This window comes from Oncorhynchus keta, chromosome 19 (genome assembly GCF_023373465.1).
Source record: "Oncorhynchus keta strain PuntledgeMale-10-30-2019 chromosome 19, Oket_V2, whole genome shotgun sequence".
Classification (NCBI taxonomy): domain Eukaryota; kingdom Metazoa; phylum Chordata; class Actinopteri; order Salmoniformes; family Salmonidae; genus Oncorhynchus; species Oncorhynchus keta.
The window spans coordinates 60,835,295-60,858,946 of NC_068439.1; the positions used below are offsets into that span (position 1 = coordinate 60,835,295).

Sequence of the window (23,652 nt, forward strand, 5' to 3'; positions counted from 1 at the left end):
TATCTAAATACCTCTAGTCCGCTTAAAGTCATTTTCCAATGCTTTGTCGCCATTATATCAGTTCTAGCGCGTTAATTAATATGTTTAATGGAAAAAGGGTGTCTCGATCATCACCAATCTTTCTAGCCTACCTACAATTGGTAAAAAGTTGTCACGACGTGCTCGCATGCTGCTCTGTCTCCGTGACTCAGCTGCCTCTGCTGCAGCACGTGCTGCTCTGTCTCCGTGACTCGGCTGCCTCTGCTGCAGCACGTGCTGCTCTGTCTCCGTGACTCAGCTGCCTCTGCTGCAGCACTGCTCACACACTTGCGTCTGGGAGCCAGCCAATACAAAATTCTCCAGACCTCCAAGGGAGGAGTAACAGCGACATGATTTTGGAAGTATGGTAACACAAGACTACTACGAAACTAACATACGGAATTGTTTTAAGATGGTCATACCAACGATAATTTAGCTTTTTGATTTCGAGTTTTAGGTCCCCTGTTGGTAAAAAAAAATGAATTTGGTCTTAGTGCTATTAGCCCATAGAAACGCATTTAATAACAGATTCATACATGTAAAAAACGGTCGAAAATGCTAAACTGTTATCGAAAGCAAGTATGTTTTGAAGGGTCTGTCCAATATCTGAAAGATAGACGAAAGCTCAGGAAAATGAAAAGATTGTGCGGAATTATGTGGAATTCCCTTTATACATTTGATGTGGAAGATTCATTTTTCGTCCCGATACTGGGTTACCTTCAGACGAGTCACGTGACACTTTAGAGATGTCATATGGTCTGACAAACCCCGTGTAGCTCTGTCACAGTGGATTGAGACGCAACCCATGAAAAACAGATATATTTACCTTAAACAGACAGACTTTGATGGGGATTTATGACTCGAGTGGAGCATGGGGGGGGCTCAAGCAGATACATTTAGTAAAACATATATTATGCCCAGCTCATAAGGTTCCTTGATGATGTGTGGCCTGAGGCAATGGCGTCTTCTTCCTAATGGTAAATCCACCAATGCTTGTTTCAGATTGAGGATTAATTATAGGCTACATGAAAACTATACATTATGCTCTTTTTTGTCCTTCCTGGAACAGGGAGGAGAGTCAGAGCATCTCAGAGACTGAGATGAAAGCTGATATAGACCTATGATACTGGCCTTGAGATTCAGTGGCCTATTTGATTTCTTATTCAAGTTCATTTTTACCTGGTCTGTGCAGCAGCAATTAATGAAGTTAAATCATGAATAGCTATTTAAACTAATTATTATACAAAACAAATAAAGTGTGTTATATGTCCGGGATATGGCCAAATTTTTACTCTTGAGAAAAAAATGACTCCAAATCCAATCCTCCTACTATACACCCGAAATGCAGTGCCTTTAAGGGTGTATTATAGGCCTGTGTGGCTGTTAGTGACAGAGGTCAGAGATGAGCCTATTTCTACATGATGTCCTGCCACAGGTGGCCTGACCTTGTGACTTGTGGCTGGGTTAAATCAGGGAGACAGCCCTTTCACTGTCATCCATCAATCTAATCTATAAATCACTGTGTGAAACAAATATGCAACTCTGATGTCACCATCACTAAAACGGACCACTAGTGACATAGCCTGCCATGTTAGTAGCCTATGTGACAAGGGTGATGATTATGATACAGATAAATAGAATATGAGTGAAACTTCCAAATATGTATCAAATGTAAAGTGCATAATGCCAGTTGTTCAATGTTCCCTAAAAAGAGGAGGATGACAACTAGCTAAAACTCATGTTCATCAAATTAAATGTACATTCATGTCCAGGTCTGCTTCACTAAATTCAGAGGTAGAAATGGAAGTTGTTTGTAAAATTCATTTGGTTAATAATATATATGTGTATATACACAGCTCAAAAAATAAAGGGAACACTTAAACAACACAGTGTAACTCCAAGTCAATCACACTTCTGTGAAATCAAACTGTTCACTTAGGAAGCAACACTGATTGACAATCAATTGCACATGCTGTTGTGCAAATGGAATAGACAACAGGTGGAAATGATAGGCAATTAGCAAGACACCCCCAATAAAGGAGTTGTTCTGCAGGTGGTGACCACAGACCACTTCTCTGTTCCTATGCTTCCTGGCTGATGTTTTGGTCACTTTTGGATGCTGGCGGTGCTTTCACTCTAGTGGTAGCATGAGACGGAGTCTACAACCCACACAAGTGGCTCAGGTAGTGCAGCTCATCCAGGATGGGACATCAATGCGAGCTGGGGCAAGACGGTTTGCTGTGTCTGTCAGCGTAGTGTCCAGAGCATGGAGGCGCTACCAGGAGATAGGCCAGTACATCAAGAGACGTGGAGGAGGCCGTAGGAGGGCAACAACCCAGCAGCAGGAGCGCTACCTCCGCCTTTATGCAAGGAGGAGCAGGAGGAGCACTGCCAGAGCCCTGTAAAATGACCTCCAGCAGGCCACAAATGTGCATGTGTCTGCTCAAACGGTCAGAAACAGACTCCATGAGGGTGGTATGAGGGCCTGACGTCCACAGGTGAGCGCTGTGCTTACAGACCAACACCGTGCAGGACGTTTGGCATTTGCCAGAGAACACCAAGATTGGCAAATTCGCCACTGGCGCCCTGTGCTCTTCACAGATGAAAGTAGGTTCACACTGAGCACATGTGACGGACGTGACAGCCTGGAGACCCCGTGGAGAACGTTCTGCTGCCTGCAACATCCTCCAGCATGACCGGTTTGGCGGTGGGTCAGTCATGGTGTGGGGTGGCATTTCTTTGGGGGGCCGCACAGCCCTCCATGTGCTCACCAGAGGTAGCCTGACTGCCTTTAGGTACCGAGATGAGATCCTCAGACCCCTTGTGAGACCATATGCTGGTGCGACTGGCCCGTCGGTTCTCCAGACCTGAATCCAATTGAGCACATCTGGGACATAATTTCTCGCTCCACCCACCAACGCCACATTGCACCACAGACTGTCCAGGAGTTGGCGGATGCTTTAGTCCATGTCCGGGAGGAGATCCCTCAGGAGACCATCCGCCACCTCATCAGGAGCATGCCCAGGTGTTGTAGGGAAGTCATACAGGCACGTGGAAGCCACACACACTACTGAGCCTCATTTATGACTTGTTTTAAGGACATTACATCAAAGTTGGATCAGCCTGTAGTGGGGTTTTCCACTTTAATTTTGAGTGTGACTCCAAATCCAGACCTCCATGGGTTGATAAATTTGATTTCCATTGATAATTTTTGTGTGATTTTGTTGTCAGCACATTCAACTATTTAAAGAAAAAAGTATTTAATAAGAATATTTCATTCATTCAGATCTAGGATGTGTTATTTTTAGTGTTCCCTTTATTTTTTTGAGCAGTGTATATAAAAAAAAAAATAACTCAATAATCATATAGGTCTATGGACTGCTCTTGTTTGTCAAATCTCTTTGGTTTGTTGTTAAACGGGCCATTATTTAATTAAAAGTGGAAATAAATATTGAAATATTGAGTCGAATTTCTTATACTGTGTGTTTTATTCTGTTAAGAATAATAATTTTGTCAAGAATGATGAAACTAATTATATTAATTTCTGTTACATTCACTTTCTTCCAATGAAAGCTCTCTCTTGCGCTCTTGAAAAAACATATCGTAAACTGCTTCTTTCTGCCACCTACTGGCTGATGTGTGAAGTCCGCCGTAGTTGAATAGCAAAGATTGTGGGTTTCTCTCTGGTGGAGTATTATGTCTCGTAGCTAAATAGAATCTTTGCTAAAATTACAACGTACCTTGAACTCCACAGTATTGTGCTCTGTGATTGGTCAGCACAGCACTCGTCCAATCACAGACTTTTGTATACATCCGTCTTTTCTGTCTGGTGGTTCGCTGATGTGGTTTTTAAGAAGTTAGCTTGTAAATCTCACAGGCCAATTTTAACAAGTTTTTCTCTTAGATTTTAGTTCTTATTCAAACGGATTATGCCTTATTATCAAACATGGGAAGAGTTCGCTCGTGCAGCGGAAAAACTATATTTGACAGATCCAATGAAGGTAGCAAGCTATCTACGACATTTTTCTGTTGAGAGCAAGCGTGAAATCTTGATTGCTAACGTTAGCTAGCGAGCACAATGTATTAAGAAATGGTTATTTTACAGCACAAATAGATGTGTAGCCAATAATAACTATCGCTGTTAGAGGGATGGAGTCTAGGTGTAGGATAGCTAGCTAGTTTGTTAGCCGTTTTTAAAAGCAATGCAGCCAGCTGTTAACAGTAGTTAACGTTACATATGCTGGCAAATGTGAATTGGAAGGAAAACGACTGCCTAACTAATGCTAGTCAACTTTTGAAATATGTGTGAGCATCATGAAGATAATCAACCATGGTGTAATGCATGTATGCAGCTATGGCTGTTGCCTATTTCAATAAATGGGCTAAGCGTTTTCAGTTATGTTTGTGCTTTCTTCTCTCCTTTTGATACAGGTCAGGGTGGTTCTCAAATACAGACACTGTGATGGTAACCTTTGCATCAAAGTCACCGATGATGCAGTGGTAAGTTCAAGAGAAGACACTCTGCTCCCTTTGCTCAGATTTTGCACATCTGTTTGTATTCTACATAGCCCAATAAGTGGACTAAGGGAGCCAGATGTAACTCCTAGTCTAGGGATCTTACATGCTCTGGAGCCAAAACGTCCAAATACTCCCACCTAAACCTGAATCGTTTCTCAATTGTGGTACGGTGCTAAACACATGAATCCCTCTACTTTCATATAATTTCAGCATAATTTCACAAATGCAAAATACACACTTTACTGTACACTGTCAACTGGTTTTAACACAGTTACAGCTGACAGTATTTTTGATTGACAACATGTTTGTGGTGTCAGTCTTCCTTTTAAACATGTTTAGAGCAAGCATCAAGGCTCTTAATTAAACTCCCCCAATCAGAAGATACTATTGTCATATCCTACATAGCTACACTAATCTGTTGCTTGCAAGACTTTGTTGACATGTAGGTTGTTTTTTTTACAATCAATTTTGGCCTCCTGTTGTGAACTATTCTTCTGTTTTCCTCTACCTAATCCACAATTCCTTCTCATATTCCATTGCAGTGTTTACAATACAAGACGGACCAGGCCCAGGACGTGAAGAAGATAGAGAAACTGCATGGCAAACTGATGAGGCTTATGGTGTCCAAGGAAAGTGGTGCCATGGAAATGGACTGAACACCCTTACACATAGTTGTATTAACTCTTCTTTGAGTCTAGACTGTGGTGTCAATAGCACAAACGGAAGAGAACGGAGCTGGAATGACGACATTGGATCATGAGAGGGGAAATCAAAAATGAAAATGGAGAGCATAACCTTCGCTGCTCTAAAGAGGGATTTGCTGAACCTCTTTTAAAAGAGCTTTTATTTATTTTCAGTTTTAAGATGGACTAAAAACAGATGGGAGAGACGCATGTCTATTTATGTATGTTTTTTTTCACATCTGAAAACGTTCATGAACATGTTTAAGTGAACATGAATGAAGCATGACCTTTTTGATATTCGCACATGCTATTTTAGTGGAAGAAACATTCCTCCAATGTAATTTAGTCAACTCTAAAAATAATTGCGTTACTCAATAAATGTTTATATACCCTCATAACAGCCAACATCTCTCAATAACTAAAGATTTTGATTTAAAGCATTGTATGATTCCATTTCAATATCTCCCCATATTGCTTTTGTTCAATCTACCAGTGTTTTCAAATGTTCCCTATTAATAATCAAGAATGCCTGATTTTTCTGACACCCTCCATTGATTTGAAAATAACTTCTCCTCAGACCAGGTCAGCACCATGCTTGGAGAAGCATCTTTTCATTCTCTTATGCATTTGTTCATCATGTTTGCACATTTGCGTCTTAAAGTACAACTCCAGTCTCATTTTCACCTCATTTAATGCCTGATTTTCTTAACAAAAGAAACATCTCAATAGGTGGTCCAGGTAAGTCAAAAATGGCACGGGGTGGGGGACGGGACTTTACTCGTGTTCTTTATTGCGCCTCTATTGTTCCTCAAGCAAGGGGAGAGACCAATGGCATCGAGACTTTCTATCAAAGCAACTCCTTGCATGCACTACTCAAAGTTTGCAGTTGTGTCTAAATAAACACTTTTGCACAAAAAAAAGCCCTTTAGTGCATAGACTTTACTGTATTTATACTTGGGATATCACTTTTCTACAGGAAAGGTTAAAAAATCACTAGAGGACGTCTTTATCCAGTAGACAAGAACTACATTTCCCATGAATCACTGGTCTCCATTTCGACACAACTGTGGCAGAGGGCAGAATTGTCATTGCATTTTGTGGAACAACGAACCAGCAGCAGGTGAGATGAACTCCTCCAGCAAGTAATACAATCAAAAATAATATCTCCAAAAGTATTGTTGGTCAATATTTCTTATCGATAATGTATTAATCAATATTTCCTCATACCTATGGAATGTAGGATAATAAAATATTGTTGCAAGTTGATCCAATTGAAAGCTATGAATTTTGGATTGTTGTGATGAGATGACGGTCAGGTCTATCAATAGAACTGGAAGGCTATAATATTTTTCATCAAATAATAATTGTACATTTTTGGGTGATTTAACAATTTTGGAAAAGCAGCATCCATCTATATTTCTAGTAGGTTAAAACTTTGTAGCCTATCCATTGTAGATTTATATAACTGTTATCTGAAATATAGAAACATCAAATTAATTGTCAGGACTGATGTAATATTTCATACCAGGCCTGTTTTTGCGGGTTGCTTGTTCCAGAAAAAAAGCTTGTTTTGTCCTCATGGAGGGAAATTCCAGGCCTCAGTACTTTCATTTTATACTTTGTAATCACAAGATCCAAAGGGAAACATTTATTTTCAGAATTGCTGTATGAATAAATATGGATAACTTGTTTTTCACCTGACAGAAAATTATGTCAGTTGTAAGTATATCAATAAAGAGATACTCACAAAGAAATCGGATTGGTATGTTTCTAAATTCTTGATGAAAGTTGTTGTGGTATCAGAGGCTGGCCAGAGAAATGCTTTGTCATGCATTTTGGCCACCATGAATTGTGACTATGGGGCCTTGTCCACTCCATTCTTTACCTAATCCTTTCAGAAAGGAGTTCTGTGCAACAACAGTGCTACTTTGTCCTATTTTTCACATTTTCTGCAAACCATTTTCTGCAAAACAGTCAAGTAGACTTGTGTCTGTTTAAATCTGTAGTGCTTGTAACCATACATTTCGGGTATTGCTGATTCTTTTCTACTGTAAACTACATGCAACACATGTATCCTACTAACAAAAACTATTAATTCACTCACTACTAAGCATTTACATACAGTACCAGTCAAACGTTTGGACACCTACTCATTCAAGGGTTTTTCTTTAGTTTTACTATTTTCTACATTGTAGAATAATAGTGAAGACATCAAAACTATGAAATAACACATATGGAATTTTGTAGTAACGAAAAAAAGTTTAATGAGTTTAATGAAAAAAGTTTAATGAAAATCAAAATCTATTTTAGATTCTTCAAATAGCCACCTTTTGCCTCGATGTCAGCTTTGCATTCTCTTAACCAGCTTCACCTAAAATGCTTTTCCAACAGTCTTGAAGGAGTTCCCACATATGCTGAGCACTAGTTAGCTGCTTTTCCTTCACTCTTCGGTCCAACTCATCCCAAACCATCTCAATTGGGTTAAGGTCGGGTGATTGTGGAGCCCAGGTCATCTGATGCAGCACTCCATCATTCTCCTTGGTCAAATAGCCCTTACACAGCCTGGAGGTGTTCTGTTGATAAACAAATGATAGTCCCACTAAATGTAAACTAGATGGGATGGCACATCGCTGCAGAATGCTGTGGTAGCCATGCTGGTTAAGTGTGCCTTGAATTCTAAATAAATCACTGACAGTGTCACCAGCAATGCACCCCCACACCATCACAGGTCCTCCTCCATGCTTCATGGTTGGAACCACACATGCGGAGATAAGCCGTTCACCAACTCTGTGTCTCACAAATACACAATGGTTGGAACCAAAAATCTCAAATTTGTAGTCATCAGACCAAAGGACATATTTCCACTGGTTCCACTGGTCATTGCTCATGTTTCTTCTGCTTATTGGTGTCCTTTAGTCTTGGTTTCATTGCAGCAATTCGACCATGAAGGCTTGATTCACGCAGTCTCTGAACAGTTGATGATGAGATGTGTCTGTTACTTGAACTCTGTGAAGCATTTATTTGGGCTGCAATTTCTGAGGCTGGAAACTAATGAACTTATCTCCTGCAGCAGAGGTAGCTCTGGGTCTTCCTTTCCTGTGGCGGACCTCATGAGAGCCAGTTTCATCATAGTGCTTGATGGTTTTTGTGACTGCACTTGAAGAAACGTTCAAAGTTCTTAACATTTTTCCGATTGACTGACATTCATGTTTTAAATTAATAATGGACTGTCGTTTCTCTTTGCTTACTTGAACTGTTCTTACCATAATATGGACTTGGTCTTTTACCACGTAGGGCTATCTTCTGTATATCACCCTTACCTTGTCACAACACAACTGATTGGCTCAAACATTAAGAAGGTATTTAAGAAGGAAATAAATTCCACAAATTAACTTTGATCAAGGCTCACCTGTTAATTGAAATGCATTCCAGGTGACTACCTCATGAAGCTGGTTGAGAGAATGCCAAGAGTGTGCAAAGCTGTCACGGGTGGCTCCTTTGAAGAATCTGTTTGTTTGTTTAACACTTTTGATTTTGGATTTTTTTGATGTCTTCACTATTATTCCACAATGTAGAAAATAGTAAAAATAAAGAAAAACCCTGGAATAAGTAGGTGTGTCCAAACTTTTGACTGGTACTGTATAAGGATCATGAATGCCATTATAAAGGGCATCGATTGTAACGTCTGCTATCCCTGACTTGTTTTTCCTGTTCACTTAGAAAGCACCATGTTTACAGAGGTTATGTTAGCCCTGGTGGTGGGAGGAGTGATCTACTTTCTGGTGCAGAAGAGTAAGAGGCCTCAGCTGAAGAGTGAGGATGGCTGGTGGGGGGAGGGGACTCCCCCAGACAGGGAAGAAGATGTCAGCATTCGCCCGTACACAGTCCGGACGGATAAGGAGGAGTTGGAGGTGAGATTGCGCAGAGGGATTATGGGCCTAGAGGAGAGCCAAACTTGCTCTTAGAGATTTAAGGCTTATGCAACAGTGTTTAGTTGTTGATTAGTTTAATCTCATATTGCTCCCCCCAGGACCTGTACAGGAGAATAGACCAGACCCGATCCTTCCCTTCTCTAGAGGATAGCCAGTTCACCTACGGCTTCAACTCCCAGTATCTGCAGAATGTGGTCTCCTACTGGAGACATGATTTTGACTGGAGGAGACAGGTGGATCATCTGAACAAATACCCACATTACAAAACCAACATCGAAGGTGAGATGGTAGGTAGAGATTGATCAATGATGTGCCAATCAGTTGTCATTTAGAACCAGACGAAACTGAGCAAGCAGATCTATTGGCTGCCAATAAATACTACGTAACTTTAAGTCAACGTCAAACCTTGCATAAAAAATCATAATAATTTGAGTCCAGGAAAGGACTTGGTTCATGGTTCATTCAAGCATCCTCTGGCCCATGTATCAGGCATTGACGTGCACTACGTCCATGTGCGGCCCAAAAACCTCCCTGAGGGCATGACTGCTGTGCCTCTGCTCATGGTGCATGGCTGGCCAGGCTCTTTCTACGAGTTCTACAGGATGATACCCCTCCTGACTCAACCCTCCAACCCAGACGACATCGTGTTTGAGGTGGTCTGTCCCTCCATCCCTGGGTACTGCTTCTCTGAGGCTCCACATAAGAAAGGTAATCGGTTAGAAGCCTGGCTGGGGTCAAGGGTCACAAATGCCTAGCCCTTTGAATCTAAAAAAGAGTGTCTGCAAGATGAACCATATATCAGGTGACTTAGTATTAGTTTTCCCTAATGAATGATTATTTTTATGTTTCAGGTTTTGACTCGGTTTGTGCGGCTCGTGTGTTCCACAAGCTGATGAAGAGACTAGGTTTCCAACAGTTCTATGCTCATGGAGGAGACTGGGGATGGATCGTCACCACCAACATGGCCCAGCTGGAGCCCAAGTAAGACAGACAAACACAAGCCTAGGCCATGGGAGACATAGCCAATATTATGTTTGATCCCTCATTTAGGGTATTTAGAAAGCGTGGGCGTGTTTTATGAGTCACAGTGCCTTCAGAAAGTATTCTCAACATTTCACTTTTTCCACATGTCATTGTGTTACAGATTGAATTTAAAATTGATTAAATTGAGATTGTGTCTACACACAATACCCCATAATGTCAAAGTGGAATTTTGTTTGTAGAAAAATTAAAAGCTGAAATGTCATGTCGATAAGTATTCAACGTCTTTGTTATGACAAATCATTTCAGGAGTAAAAATGTGCTTAACAAATAACATATTAAGTTTAAGTAAGAACTCATTCAGTGTTCGATAATAGTGGTTAACGTGATTTTTAATGACTAACCGATCTCTGTACCACACACATATACTTATCTGTATGTTCCCTCAATTAAGTAGTGAATTTCAAGCACAAATTCAAGCACAAAATCAGGGAGGTTTTTCAATGACTCGCAAAGAAGGGAACCTATTGGTAGATGGGTGAAAATAGACACGGCATATCTCTTTGAGCATGGTGACGTTATTAATTAGGGTTTGGATCACTACAAAGATATAGGCTTCCTTCCAAGCTCAATTGCCGGGGAGGAAGAAAACTGCTCAGGGATTTCAACAAGGCCAACGGTGATTTTAAAACAGCTACAGAGTTTAATGGTTGTGATATGAGAACTGAGGATGGATCAGTAGAATTGTAGTTACTCCACAATACTAACCTAAATGACAGAGTGAAAAGAAGGAAACTGGTACACAATACAATATTCCTAAACATGCATCCTGTTTGCAACAAGGAACTTAAGTAATACTGCAAAAAATGTGGCAAAGAAATAAACTTTTTGTCCTGAATACAAGGTGTTACGTTTGGGGCAAATCCAACACAACACAGTGGTGGCAGCATCATGTTATGGGTGGGTATGCTTGTCATCGGCAGGGACCAGGGAGTTGTTTAGGATAACAATAAATGGAATATGGCTATGCACCAGCAAAATCCTAGAGGAAAACCTGGCTCAGTCTGCTTTCCAACAGACACTGGGAGACGATTTACCTTTCAGCAGGACAATAACTACATTAGAGTTCCTTACCATGACGACATTGAATGTTCCTGAGTGGCCTAATTACAGTTTTGACTTACATCTGCTTGAAAATCTATGGCAAGACTTGAAAATGTCTTTCTAGTAATTATCAAGAAACAACATGACAGAGGTTTATAATTTATTTTAAGAATAATGGGCAAATATTGTACAATCCAGGCGTGCAAAGCTTTTAGAGACTTACCCAAAAAGACTCTGCTGCCAATGGTGTTTCTAAAATGTTTTGTCTCAGGGGTGTGAATTTTCATAATTTCATAATTTCATAATTTTTCATATTTTTTTTATAAATGTTAGAATTTTTCTACCACTTTGACTACAATTTTTAGATTGTTGACCAAAAATGAACATTTAATCCATTTTTATCCCACTTTGCAACTTAACAAAATGTGGAAAAAGTCATGGGGTGTGAATACTTTCTGAAGGCACTGTATTAGCTACTGTTATTAATTCAGATGTTGTCATCTGTGAATGATATGAAGTCAGAAAGCCTCGCAGTTTGACTCAGATTCTGTGCTGTACTACATCTCGGCTCTCTGGTTTTGTCACCCCAGAATAATCAAAGGCTTGCATCTCAACTTTGCTCCCCCCTCCAAGCCGGGCCTGCCCATGGTTCTGTCTATAATGCTGGGCCGCCGTTTCCCCAAGATGTTTGGCTTCAATGAGCACGACATTCAGCGCATCTACCCCGTTGTGCAGAACCTAGTGGTGGAGTCTGTCAAGGAGTCAGGATACATGCACATCCAGGCCACCAAGCCTGACACTGTGGGTAAGAGCAGTGGTGGAAAAAGTACCCCCTTTTCATACTTGAGTAAAAGTCAAGATACCTTAATAGAAAATGACTGAAGTAAAAATGAAAGTCACCCAGTAAAATTCTACTTGAGTAAATGTAAGAAATATTTAGTTTTAAATATACTTAAGTATCAAACATAAATGTAATTGCTAAAATGTACTTCAGTATCAAAAATAAAAGTATAAATAATTTCAAATTCCTTATATTAAGCAAACCAAATGGCACGATTTCTTTGTTTTTTAAATGTACTGATAGCCAGGGGAACACTGCAACAAAGCATTTGTGTTTAGTGAGTCCTTCAGATCAGATGCAGTAGGGATGACCAGGAATTTTCTCTTTAAGTGTGTGAATTGGACCATTTTCCTGTCCTGCTAAGCATTCAAAATGTAACGGGTTCTTTTGGGTGTCAGGAAAAATGTATGGAGTTAAAAGTACATTATTTTCTTTGGGCATGTAGAGGAGTAAAAGTCAAAGTTGTCAAAAATATAAATAGTAAAGTACAGGTACCCCAAAAACGACTTAAGTAGTACTTTCTAGTATTTTTACTTAAGTACTTTACACCACTGGGTAAGAGAGGGAACCAGTTTTGAAGGGGAAGTGTTCTGGGCTACACACAGCTTTAATTGCTGCTTCTGTATAGACCAGGACCAGGAATAAATAACTATGTTGTAACATTTATCTGGTTCTATATGTGTCTGCTCTCTTCCTGCAGGTCGAGGGTTGAATGATTCTCCAGTAGGTCTTGCTGCTTATATCTTGGAGAAGTTTTCCACCTGGACTGACCATGACTTCAGGAACCTGGATGACGGAGGACTTACGAGGTAGAACGTCTTAGACCTGAACCACAGCCTTTGGTGTAAAATAGCATAGTTAATTAGTATTCAAAGGCTTCTTTGTCAAATTACCATGGCCATGTTTATGGCTTCTGTTTTTTAGCCCCTCTCTTGCCTTGCAGGAAGTTCAGTCTGGATGACCTGCTGACCAACGTGATGATCTACTGGACGTCTGGCTGCATCATCTCGTCCATGCGCTTCTACAAGGAGAACTTTAGCAATGGTCTTGACCAGCCACACTCAAAGTGAGAGGACTGTTGCTATGGAATGTAACATCTACTGCATGTGCTGTAATATCTACTGTATGTATGTGATGTAAAAGTCTAGCTAGCATGAGGCACTCCACATTCAGAACATAAAGATTCCCGGGACCACCCATACGTAGAATGTATGCACACATGACTGTAAGTCGCTTTGGATAAAAGCGTCTGCTAAATGGCATATATTATTATTATTATTATTATTATAAAAACTTTGTCCTGATAAGTCATGATGTTAAAGTAGAGAGGACTCAAACCAATTTTATGTTTCAGTAAACTAATATACTTCTTCTCTTCCTCTTTACCCAGGATGCCAGTGCACGTGCCCACCGGTTTTGCCTGCTTCCCCAACGAGCTGATGCACACCCCCAAGCTGTGGGTGCAGCAGAAGTACCGCGAGCTGAAGACCTTCACGCCCATGGCCCGAGGAGGACACTTCGCCGCCATGGAGGAGCCAGAACTCATGGCCCAGGACATCCAGAACTTCACCAAGATGCAGGAGAAGAGGAAGAAGTGATCCTCTAGTCCGCACATCAGCCTTCCTTGTTTACCAAACAGCACCAGTTGCTAGATCATCTAGCACTGGTGTTATGATAGCACTGAAATGTGCCAGATAAACCCATAGAGAGAGAGACCTCTGCCATAGCTGGCTGTTTTACACCCATGAGCATATAATACTAGCCAGGTCCCAGATAAGTTTGTGCTGTTTTGGCATGACAACCACAAACAGTGCAGTCTGGTCTGCGACCAGGCTAATATAATACAGTAAAGCCCAGGGTTGTGGTCAATTCCATTTCAATTCCAGTCAATTCAGAAAGGAAATCAAATTCCATATTTTACTCCTTGAAAAGCATTGAAGAGAATTGGAATTCGAGATTGAATTTCAGTGTACTTCCTGAATTGAAATAGAATTGACCCCAACCCTGGTAAAGCCTCTCAATGCCTACTGGAAATGAGGTGGTGTAGAAAACGTACTCTCTAGTTAGGGAATTATGAATGGATCAATGGATGAGTGAATAGAAGATCATTTTGTTTAGGTTGTTCTTGAATTTTGAAGAGGAGAGCACAGGCAGTTCTTCGTTCAGATTACTGGCATAATCTATATGCCCGAGTGGTTATCAAATGATGCAGAAAATATCAGGTGATATGTATTTGACTTTAAACACTGGTTCTGTTCTTATTTACTCAACGTTATTTACAATGTTATAGCATTACATGAGTAGCACTTTGTATTTCAGACACTAATATCCTGATCTATACATATTAATAAACATTTCAATTAAATTAGTGTGCTGTTTTTCTGCTAATGTCTTTGGCACACCTACAATATATGGGACATTCCAGGTTTTATGACAAAAATAATATGATGATGGTACCAGGTGCAGTACCATCCTCTTAGTTGTCCATCATGGTGGGGCCAGAGGTACCTCCAGCTGCTGCCAGGTCCTGGTGTTTCCCAAGCTCTGAATCCTGCCCTGGGTCGCCCCACCACCTCTCTGAGGCTGCTTCCCTTGGCAGAGCACACCCGGGGGAGGTGTGGGGGGGCTGCTTGAAGATCCCCGCATTACCTCACCAGTTAAGTCAAGGGGAGGGAAAGAGTCACTGAGAAAGAGGGATGGTTGGAGAGGGAGGATGTAGGACCACGATGCACAGCGGAAAAGCCGTGATTGGAGATTGTTAGAGGGTCTGGGTAGCTGCGGTTAAGAGCAGTCGAGCTCTGGGTCTCTGTTGGTCTTCGTTAGGGTGGCTGGATATCTGTTTGGGGCTGGTTGGTCTTCATTAGAGTGGCTGGGGGTCCTGAAGAATTCATGGCTGAAAAACAGCTGGAGGATCCTATGTCCATTCCAGCAGAGCAGACCAAGATGTATTCACAGAACCAGTTCAGTCTGAGAACACCGCAGCCTGTACACAGACAGTCCACACGTAGGGATCCTAAGAAGTGGGTAAGTAAAACCTCTACATAATCTGGAGGGAATAAAGATGAGCAGTGGGCACTTCAGGGATATAGTAATTGAAAAAGTGATTGAAAAGTAGACAGGTCATCTCAGCTATACTTGCTTCTATTTATGTTAATTAGCTCTACAATTATTATTTCTGAATAACTAAAACTCCTTCATTGTCAATATTTACACAATATTTAGACCCTTCATGTGAAATATTTGCTAAATCAACTTCACACGTCAGATCTTGTGGTATGGAAACGTTATGTGCACTCTGATGTTGTTTACCAACTTAAATCTGTCATTTGAAATTCATTGTTCTACCATTATTTTCTCATTTCCTATCTCCATATAAGTGACAGCTTATTTACCATGTTATCATATACGTGTCACTTCCCCTCCTACGTGGTACAGGTGAGGTCTGGGTGTGTTAATGGGGTGCAGCCTAGCAAGGCCATGAAGTCCCATCACTCCCCAGAGAACGCGGCCAGGGAGAGGAGCCGTGTGCGTAACCTCCGTCAGGCCTTCCACAGCCTGCAGGCAGCCCTGCCCTCCGTCCCCCGTGACACCAAGCTCTCCAAGCTGGACGTCCTGGTCCTGGCCACCGACTACATCGCCCACCTTACTGAGACTCTGGATCAGGGAGGGCCTCTGTCTGAACTCCCACTACCCCCCAGGGCAGGAGGCTACCTCCACCCAGTCAAGGTTGGTGACATCAAACTAGCTGGGTGCTTATCGTGCTCATCATAGCTTATAACCCTGTTCCTCATTATCTCTTCGTGTTTCATGTCATGAATTCATGTCCAGAAGTTCAATTAATATCAGATGTAAATTGTCGCGTAATATTAGAAATATAGTAGGGATCAATACTTAGATTATTTATATGACTACAATCTATCATTTGTTAGGATTTATTATAAGCATACAGACTAATTAAAGTTGAACATGTCTCCTGTCCTGACAGAAGTGGCCGATGCGCTCCTTGCTGTATTGTGGGAGTGTGGGAGGACTGCTGTCAGCCAATCAGACACCAGTGTCAGGAGAGAAGGCGATGCATCCACTGACCTCTAGCCCAGAGGTCAACATGGACAGATCCATTTAGTACTAGGAGCAATGAAATAACAATATATCCAACTTAACTTATATCCAACTGCTTATGAAACTGCAGTGAATTGCAATGTACAAGTAATGTACTTGCTGAACACGGAAACAAAACCAAAGGATCGCTTTGCTTAGCACATTGTACCACTTATTTATTACACGGCATAAAACATAAATCACTAAAAGTGTGTAAAATAATGTGTTATGATCAAAGAGTGCAATGTTGACCATTTCAGTGACTTATTGTGTTTTTAGCTTTAGGATGAATTAAAGTTGATCTTTATCCCTGTCTCCTGGATTTGTTTTATGTTTAGTGTTGTAGTTGTGTTTGGGGTGGGAGTGAAAGGATGGACAGATTAACAGAAGGGGAGGATTGTTGTGAGAACACTTGGCAACCATGTGTTCAGCTGTGGAGCCCTGAGTACTAGTCCATATCTGTGTAATAATGCCCGCTTGCGAGTAAACATTTATTCACACAGCAAACTTTGCTAAGTTGATGTAAATGACACGTTTTGGCTTTGTATGTGCTGTCTGACATACTTGCACTGTTGAGTGATCTTAAAGACTTACCTTCATATTACTGTATTTTGGTGTGTGTGCGTATCATTTCTTGTCTCCTAGCAAAAGTTATCTTCCAGAAAATATACATTACCATGACATAATGAAGTCATGTGACTTTGGTAGACACACATTTTATATCCTGATATTAACCAAGAAACACACTTTAACAGACTGTATTGCTAAGCTGCTTAAAGTATTTGTGCTCAGGCAGACAGAATTAGTTGGCTGTAACATGGACGAGACCACAGAACCCTTTGAGCAACATGGGCTCAGGTCCACGAGAAACGGTACAGCGTTCAAGGCTAGCTCTATAAATCTGTCAGGGGGGGGGGGGTCTGATAAACCCCCCTCTCATATTAATGGCTAATTTGGACATGCCAGAGATGTGCTACTGAGGCAGGGTTTACAGAGGGAAAGGAGAGGGCAGAAATGTTGGCGAAACAATGTGAGACAGACAGTGGTGCACAACGTTCCAGCATTCCCACTGAGTTTACTTTCTAGTCTAGATCACAGAGGATAAAGCATATCGGCCAATAGAGGCTCTGTTGCACTGGTCAATATAATGTATGCGCATATATTTAAACAATCACATTCTCATGTTAATGGGAAGCCCATACTGTATGCCAGGACATGGATTATCCAATGGCATTATTTCTGTACCAAGTGACCTCAAAGTGAGGGTCATCAACTAAACAAACTTGATTTAAAGGCCCTTTTGGCTTGAACTGCAAATAGATCTTTAGGTGTGTCTGAATGTGGATGTTTGTGCCAATAAACCCATATAACCCTGATCTCCCTTCATGTTAGGAGATAATCAACATAGTTTCTGTATCTCCAGCTCATTATATCCAGTACACACTGATTGCTGAGTGAATTTATTAAGCTTTCTGTCCAGCCTCCCCTCGTTGGCCTGGCCTAGCTGGAATCACCAGAGGAATAGAGGAGAGAGGGAGGACAAGGAGGAAGGGAAGAAAAGGAGGGAGGAAGGCACAACTCAACAACTTTGTCAATAAGAAAAATAGTATTTAATGTACCAGACCGGTTGATGGCTCGGTCCAGAGAGATGGCCAAGACAGGTTCCTAATGAGTAAAACCCAGTCCGTTGAGGTTCATCTGAAAGACAACCATACATGGCAAAAGTTAGCGTTCCTTCTGTGAGTCTACCACTTGAATTAGTATATAACCAGAAGGAAGAACTGTAGTTGGGCTGAATGAGGGGCTTGATGTGGCGGCAGCAGAGGTTGTTGTTGCAACAGAAGGTTTGCGGTCGTTGGCACAAAGCTGGGATGGAAAGTGTTCTAACATCATGCGGAGAAAGACGCCACAGGAGTGGCATGTGGCCCGGTGACACAGTCACAATGACCCACCAGAGAGAAGAGCTAGGAGTGGTAGGGAGAATGAAGGCTAAAGGATACTGCAGTGATAACAGCCCTCCCTTGGGATAAGAAAAGGAATGACACAGTGGAAGGCTCTCACTCCCTCACCCTCAAAATGAAGGCTGATCGAGCCCTCAAAAGTTTGTTTTTAATTAACCTACAAGAGGTTTCCTCAATAATGGGTTTAGTAGACGTATCCACTGTCCATATGCATACTTACCAGAGGACAGGACAAAACATCTGACAAAGCACATGTCCAATCCAACATTTTATTTAAAAAACAAAACAGAGCAACAACAATTATGTTACCAAAATTAATTAATTCACTTACAAACATTTAACCTTGAGAAATCATGTCCACCAGGGTGGTCAGACACAGATACAGCCACTTCGCTCACAGACCTAGGGAGTGTTCAGTAACGCCCAAAACATAACATGTTTGCAAACTGAAAAGGTACCACTTGAGCTTTTCCAAAAGGGAAGCTCGATTCAGTTATTTTTCAAAACCTTGGCTCCCATTGACATAATGAACAGGACACAGATCTCATTCTCCTTGGTAAATGAGAGTTCAACTCCACCCCATCACAGCTGCCCCTTTGTAGTGTGCTCCTAGTACAAGCTAATCAACTTCCATGACATCCAACAATATGAAAAAATAATCATGATACAGAGATCATATGAAGGCACAACCAAAGCAATGTAGTTGACCAAACACCACTGCTTATGGTTTTTGGGAATGCATACTAGGAAGAATTCATACAAAATTGGAGAACAAATATTAATAATAAATATTGAGTCAGAATATTTATTATCTTTTGAAATGACCAAGTGCCGTGCTTCTCTCTCAAGGCCAAGTGCATTTTAAATGTACTCTAAACTAAACACATCTCATAGTAAATTGGTATGGATAGAAGCTATTCAGGATCATTTTTAGGACGCAGTGGTTTACAGATCTTCTACTTTACGGTTCAGGCTGTAAATTGTCTTAGTCCATTCTATGATTCAGCTGGTGCAAGCAAACTCAATACAACCGTTTTGCCCTTCATATTCACGTGTCACTTTACAACTCATCTTTTCTAGATAGTTGGCCCTGTCAACTTCAAAACAAGATCACAGAATAGGTCTCGATTGTGCTCTGAGTAGATGTCAGCATTACTAAAACACAGTCCTAAACTCACATTGGGTAAATTGACATCTTGAATAACAGTATCTCAGTACTGCAGAGTGTAAATTCATCCAAAACATGTCCTGGAAAGGGGTGGTCTTCACTTCATTTAAAGTTTAGCGTTACAGATAAACACTTCCAAGTCATTTCTGGTATGATGATGAAGGAATCAATTCAGTCATATCTTATCACAGACTATCAAATCAACTTTATCAACAAAATATCAACTTTGTCAGTCACAGGATGTCAATTAAAAAAGTACGAAAAAAAACCTCTAAGAAGGATAGAAATGTTTGTGAATGTTACAACAAGAAGGGATAGCCCTAGCTTCATTACGTACAAACATACAGAAAACGCTAGTTTGAAGTTGCTTTGTTGTGCGAACACAGAAATAGTATAACAATAACTACTTGACCACTTCTGCCCTCCATTCACAAAACATTTTAATGGTACTTGCACATAGAAAGGGGGATACCTCGTCAGTTGTACCATGTATTCGACTGAAATGTGTAATCCGCATTTAACCCAACCCCTCTAAATCAGAGTCATCGGCACCCAAGGAACAGTGGGTTAACTGCCTTGCTTAGGGGCAGAGCGAAAGATTATCTTGTCAGCTCGGAGATTCGATCCAGTTACCTTTCGGGGTACTGGCCCAACGTTCCAACCCGCCAGGCTACCTGCCGCCACTCAAAAGTTCCACAACATCGTTACTATTTGTTGCAAATGGAACTAAGTCGATGGAAATATAGATATATATTCTCTCTTTTGGTAATAAACTATCAAAACAAAGCGATTACATTTTCTATATGCTTTGAACGAGAAGAGGTCTTTTTTCAGTGGGGATGAATGAACAACATTCCTTGCTCGTATCGGACTGTAGCCATAGGATCCAATGCAAAAATTGGCCTGTATGTCATTGATAACAATGGTGTCAGAAGCCTAATAGCATGGCATTCAGTCAGTAGTGTCACAACATTAGCCCCGCAATAAATAAATACAAATATATCCATCTATCTGCCCATCCATAGCCAGAGTTTCTTTATTCCCCATGAAAGGTAGACGGGGTAAAAAGGCAGGTAGAAAATGGCTCTACAGAATTTTTATGTAAAAACTCTTTGGAAACAAGTAAAGCAGATTGGTATGGGCTGAATGAGTCACTATGTAGTCAATCAAAAGTTCTCCCAACCCAAACCACAGTAAGACAGATGGACAGGCATGTCACTGTGGACAGTGGACATATGGACAGGCATGTCACACACCCCAACTACAGAAACAACCACAGAGAGACAAACACACACAAGTAGAGTCCCTGTTTGAGGGACAAACAGGCCATATGGAATCACAAGCTCACCACATACCAGATAATCTCAGAGTACTACCACATTACCCTGACTTGAATTCTGTAGTGTGGTTAGGTATTCCAGTAGATGGGAGGAGTACAAAATGAAGATTTTGAACAGAGAATGACATGATAATTCTTCAGATTGCAAATAGGACCTTGAAACATGAATATGAAACATTTGACAAATGATAATTCAAATTCAACATCTGCTTTCATACTCATCGAATGACCAAAAAAAAAAAAAAATGTCTTCATAATAACAATGTTAAATCAACCGCCGATACTGTTCTGGAAAAACATTTACATCATTAGACAAAAACACGCCATAAAACATTGTACTTCTTTCATTTTAAAATTATTGGAATTTTTCCCCTGGTACATTTAACATCAAGAAACAGTGAAGTGCCAAAAGGAAACCAAGTCCTTCAAAGATACAACCAAAGAACATCACATATATTAGTCTACCCTAAGATTTCTGAGTACTGAACTCTGTTGAGCCATCAAAATGGCTGCAGTTTTCCCAGTTTGAACCAGAGCTGTTCCCTTCACTGTAAATATGCTCTGTTAGAGCAGTGGGGTGGACGAGACACAGGTCATACATGTAAAGCTAACAAACATCGAAGACACATATGGAGAATCATTACACATGTACTATGCAGTGTAAGTATACTGTATCACAATCCTAATTACACACTGATCAGTAATCAAAATTAAACTACATTCACACACTGCCTACTAATGAGGCACCTGAAGTAACTATGGGATCTAGTGTGAATGGACTGCGAGGATAAGGTATTCTACATGCATTAATGTCACTAGCTAACCAGCAGGTTATCTGGTTCTCGATGAAGTAGTAGTGCAGACTCAATGACCTGAAAATGTGATCCCATTTAATGGCAAATGAGGTGATGTCTTGAGCTCCATCTACAATATATAACTGTATGGCATGTTAAGAGAGTTTAAGGTTATCTACCTCTTTATTAAGTTACTATAGCAAGCCAAATAAGGCCATGTAAAGCAAACAGACATAAGGAGCTTTGGGAACCGTCTACAGGGACATAAAGGATTATTATTATCTTTTAAAAGGCCAAGTTCTCTGGAACCCTCTTTCCGATAGCTAAAGGTTTGAAGATTCTGGGCATCGTTCAGCTGCCCAGAAAACAGGCTACACTGGCGAACGGTGCTGGTTTAATACAGTTGGATCAAAGTGGAATCAATGTCTGTAAGATCACAATCAACCTTACGCACACATTGTGATCAACCTCCCTTCACAGTTCTCACAGTCAATCATTAATGGTAATTGTTGGAAGTTTTATTGGTAAAACGTAAATGCAGCATCTGCATGCTAACCATTTGATCTCAGTTTAATAGGGCTATGCATTTACATCTCTACAGTGTTGTTTTGAACGATGTAGTGAGCTAATTATTTAGTAGATGGTGCTAACAAACTGTAGCGTAGCGTGCTTGCGTTTGGTTTCAATCAAGCACATATTTTGCCTGGTGGCGCATGTTGTTGAGCTTCGGCCACTTGAGAGAAAAATGCGACTCGTCGCACAATCGTCCTAAAATGAGGTTGTTTGTCTTACAGCAGCATAATGTTCCACTATGCCATTATGCCATTATATGTGGCTCTGTTATGTAGAATACTATCATTATGTGGTCTTGCAGACATGGATTCAGCTTTGATCTAACTTTATTAAACAAGCACCATTTCACTAGAGTAGCCTGTTCTCTGGGCACCGTGGGCAGCCAAAGGAGCAAAACAAACTGTGCGTAAAGTAGAGAATCACGCACATGCGCAGCTTCAAACCTTTAGCTGTTGGGAAGAGCATTCAAGAGAACTCAGACCACAGCCACACGTTTTTAAAAATTCTTATAGTTCATCTGACGTACCGGCTTAATATTTTCTATAAAAATAATATGCAATGACAGTTAAATCTAATGTACCTCTTCTCCGCCTGCTAATTTGACATTTTAGTAATTTAGCGGACTCTTATCCCAAGCGACTTACAAGAGCAATTAGGGTTAAGTGCCTAACTCAAGGACACATAGAATGATTTTTTACCTAGTCGGCTCGGGGATAAAAACCAGGGACCTTTCGGTTACTGGCCTAATGCTCTTAATCACTAGGCTACCTGCTCTCTACCTGAAACAAAAGACTTGGGTCCATTTTCACAGTCATTTGAACAACTTAGTGCATGTGTATGTCCACAATCTTTCAATCATACATTTAACAAAATAACAGAATGACAATCACAGCCCTTTTGTTAAGTCCAGGCTCTTAGATCTACTAACTGGACAACAATGAGACTTCTCCTCAGCACGGCACATGATTGCAACTTGTGTTGCGCTAGCATTTCTCCATCCAGGAATCCACCTCAATTCAGACATTTTGGCTCTTCTCAGAACTCCAGGCTCATAAGTAGTGATTTCCAGTTACTTCAGTTTAGGGAAACTGTGAGCAGTGCCATCCTTAATGACGTATCAATGATTTCAAGATACACACGATTTGTGGCTGGGGGGTCCAGTTGTAAGTGCACTATTCTTCATTATAGCAGAGGACTCTGGCACTCTTAAAAACCACCATATATTTGTGGTGTATCAGTTTTTCCAGGGAGGAAGGGTCAGGGGTGAATCTCCCTGTTTCTTCACATTGACCCTGTGGTTCTTGATGGAAGTCATGTCCAGGCACACTGGATCTCCGCTGCCTCTGTGGCCCCACGTGGGTCCTCTCCCCAAGGGTTGAGAGAGCTGAGGGGGAGGGGGGTTGTGGAAGTGGTGGGGCATGTGTGTAGAGGGGGTCTGTTACAAGGCCGTCTCCTGCACTGTGTGAGCCAGTCGGCAGGAAGGCTGAGGGCTGGCCCTCTCCTCGTCCTTCTTATCCTTCTCTATTTTCTCCTCCTCTTTGTGTTGGGAAACGCCGTTGCTCTCCTGAGCCATCTGGTACGGCTGCGTGTTGATAGCTTTGGGCTGCACAACATTCCCACACACATACAAAAAACATGGTAA

The 23,652-nt window shown here is 41.1% G+C and overlaps 4 protein-coding genes across 7 annotated transcripts in view; 3 read left to right on the forward strand and 1 right to left on the reverse strand.

The window, feature by feature from the left end:
- The first annotated feature begins 3,819 nt into the window (after positions 1–3,819).
- Positions 3,820–5,659, forward strand: srp9 (signal recognition particle 9). Its single transcript, XM_035794121.2, has 3 exons — positions 3,820–4,019; positions 4,450–4,518; positions 5,079–5,659. The coding sequence occupies exons 1-3, from the start codon at positions 3,948–3,950 to the stop codon at positions 5,190–5,192; spliced, it is 255 nt and encodes an 84-aa protein (XP_035650014.1). The 5' UTR covers positions 3,820–3,947; the 3' UTR covers positions 5,193–5,659.
- A 3,284-nt stretch (positions 5,660–8,943) lies between these two features.
- On the forward strand, positions 8,944–14,436 carry LOC118397798 (epoxide hydrolase 1-like). Its single transcript, XM_035792671.2, has 8 exons — positions 8,944–9,130; positions 9,250–9,430; positions 9,641–9,859; positions 10,003–10,132; positions 11,827–12,041; positions 12,778–12,886; positions 13,021–13,143; positions 13,468–14,436. Exons 1-8 carry the CDS (start codon positions 8,948–8,950, stop codon positions 13,673–13,675), a joined length of 1,368 nt encoding a protein of 455 aa, XP_035648564.1. The 5' UTR covers positions 8,944–8,947; the 3' UTR covers positions 13,676–14,436.
- A 319-nt stretch (positions 14,437–14,755) lies between these two features.
- LOC118397799 (transcription factor 24-like) lies at positions 14,756–16,784 on the forward strand. The gene is made up of 3 exons (XM_035792672.2): positions 14,756–15,101; positions 15,513–15,803; positions 16,063–16,784. The coding sequence occupies exons 1-3, from the start codon at positions 14,967–14,969 to the stop codon at positions 16,198–16,200; spliced, it is 564 nt and encodes a 187-aa protein (XP_035648565.1). The 5' UTR covers positions 14,756–14,966; the 3' UTR covers positions 16,201–16,784.
- A 1,607-nt stretch (positions 16,785–18,391) lies between these two features.
- slc5a6a (solute carrier family 5 member 6a) overlaps positions 18,392–23,652 on the reverse strand; it is a 36,424-nt gene continuing 31,163 nt past the window's right edge. For all 4 annotated transcript variants that reach the window (XM_035794125.2, XM_052470955.1, XM_035794122.2 and 1 more), the window contains one exon: positions 18,392–23,613. In XM_035794125.2, coding sequence (XP_035650018.1) covers positions 23,449–23,613 — 165 coding nt within the window. In that variant the 3' untranslated portion in view covers positions 18,392–23,448. The remainder of the gene's footprint in view (positions 23,614–23,652) is intronic.

Coding starts and splice junctions, on each gene's coding strand:
- LOC118397798 (XM_035792671.2), top strand. CDS start 8,948: ATGTTTACAGAGGTTATGTTAGCCCTGGTGGTGGGAGGAGTGATCTAC. Junction 9,431..9,640: donor TTACAAAACCAACATCGAAG/GTGAGATGGTAG, acceptor CCCATGTATCAG/GCATTGACGTGCACTACGTC. Junction 13,144..13,467: donor CTTGACCAGCCACACTCAAA/GTGAGAGGACTG, acceptor CTCTTTACCCAG/GATGCCAGTGCACGTGCCCA.
- LOC118397799 (XM_035792672.2), top strand. CDS start 14,967: ATGGCTGAAAAACAGCTGGAGGATCCTATGTCCATTCCAGCAGAGCAG. Junction 15,102..15,512: donor GTAGGGATCCTAAGAAGTGG/GTAAGTAAAACC, acceptor TACGTGGTACAG/GTGAGGTCTGGGTGTGTTAA. Junction 15,804..16,062: donor GCTACCTCCACCCAGTCAAG/GTTGGTGACATC, acceptor CTGTCCTGACAG/AAGTGGCCGATGCGCTCCTT.
- srp9 (XM_035794121.2), top strand. CDS start 3,948: ATGCCTTATTATCAAACATGGGAAGAGTTCGCTCGTGCAGCGGAAAAA. Junction 4,020..4,449: donor ATTTGACAGATCCAATGAAG/GTAGCAAGCTAT, acceptor CTTTTGATACAG/GTCAGGGTGGTTCTCAAATA. Junction 4,519..5,078: donor AAGTCACCGATGATGCAGTG/GTAAGTTCAAGA, acceptor ATTCCATTGCAG/TGTTTACAATACAAGACGGA.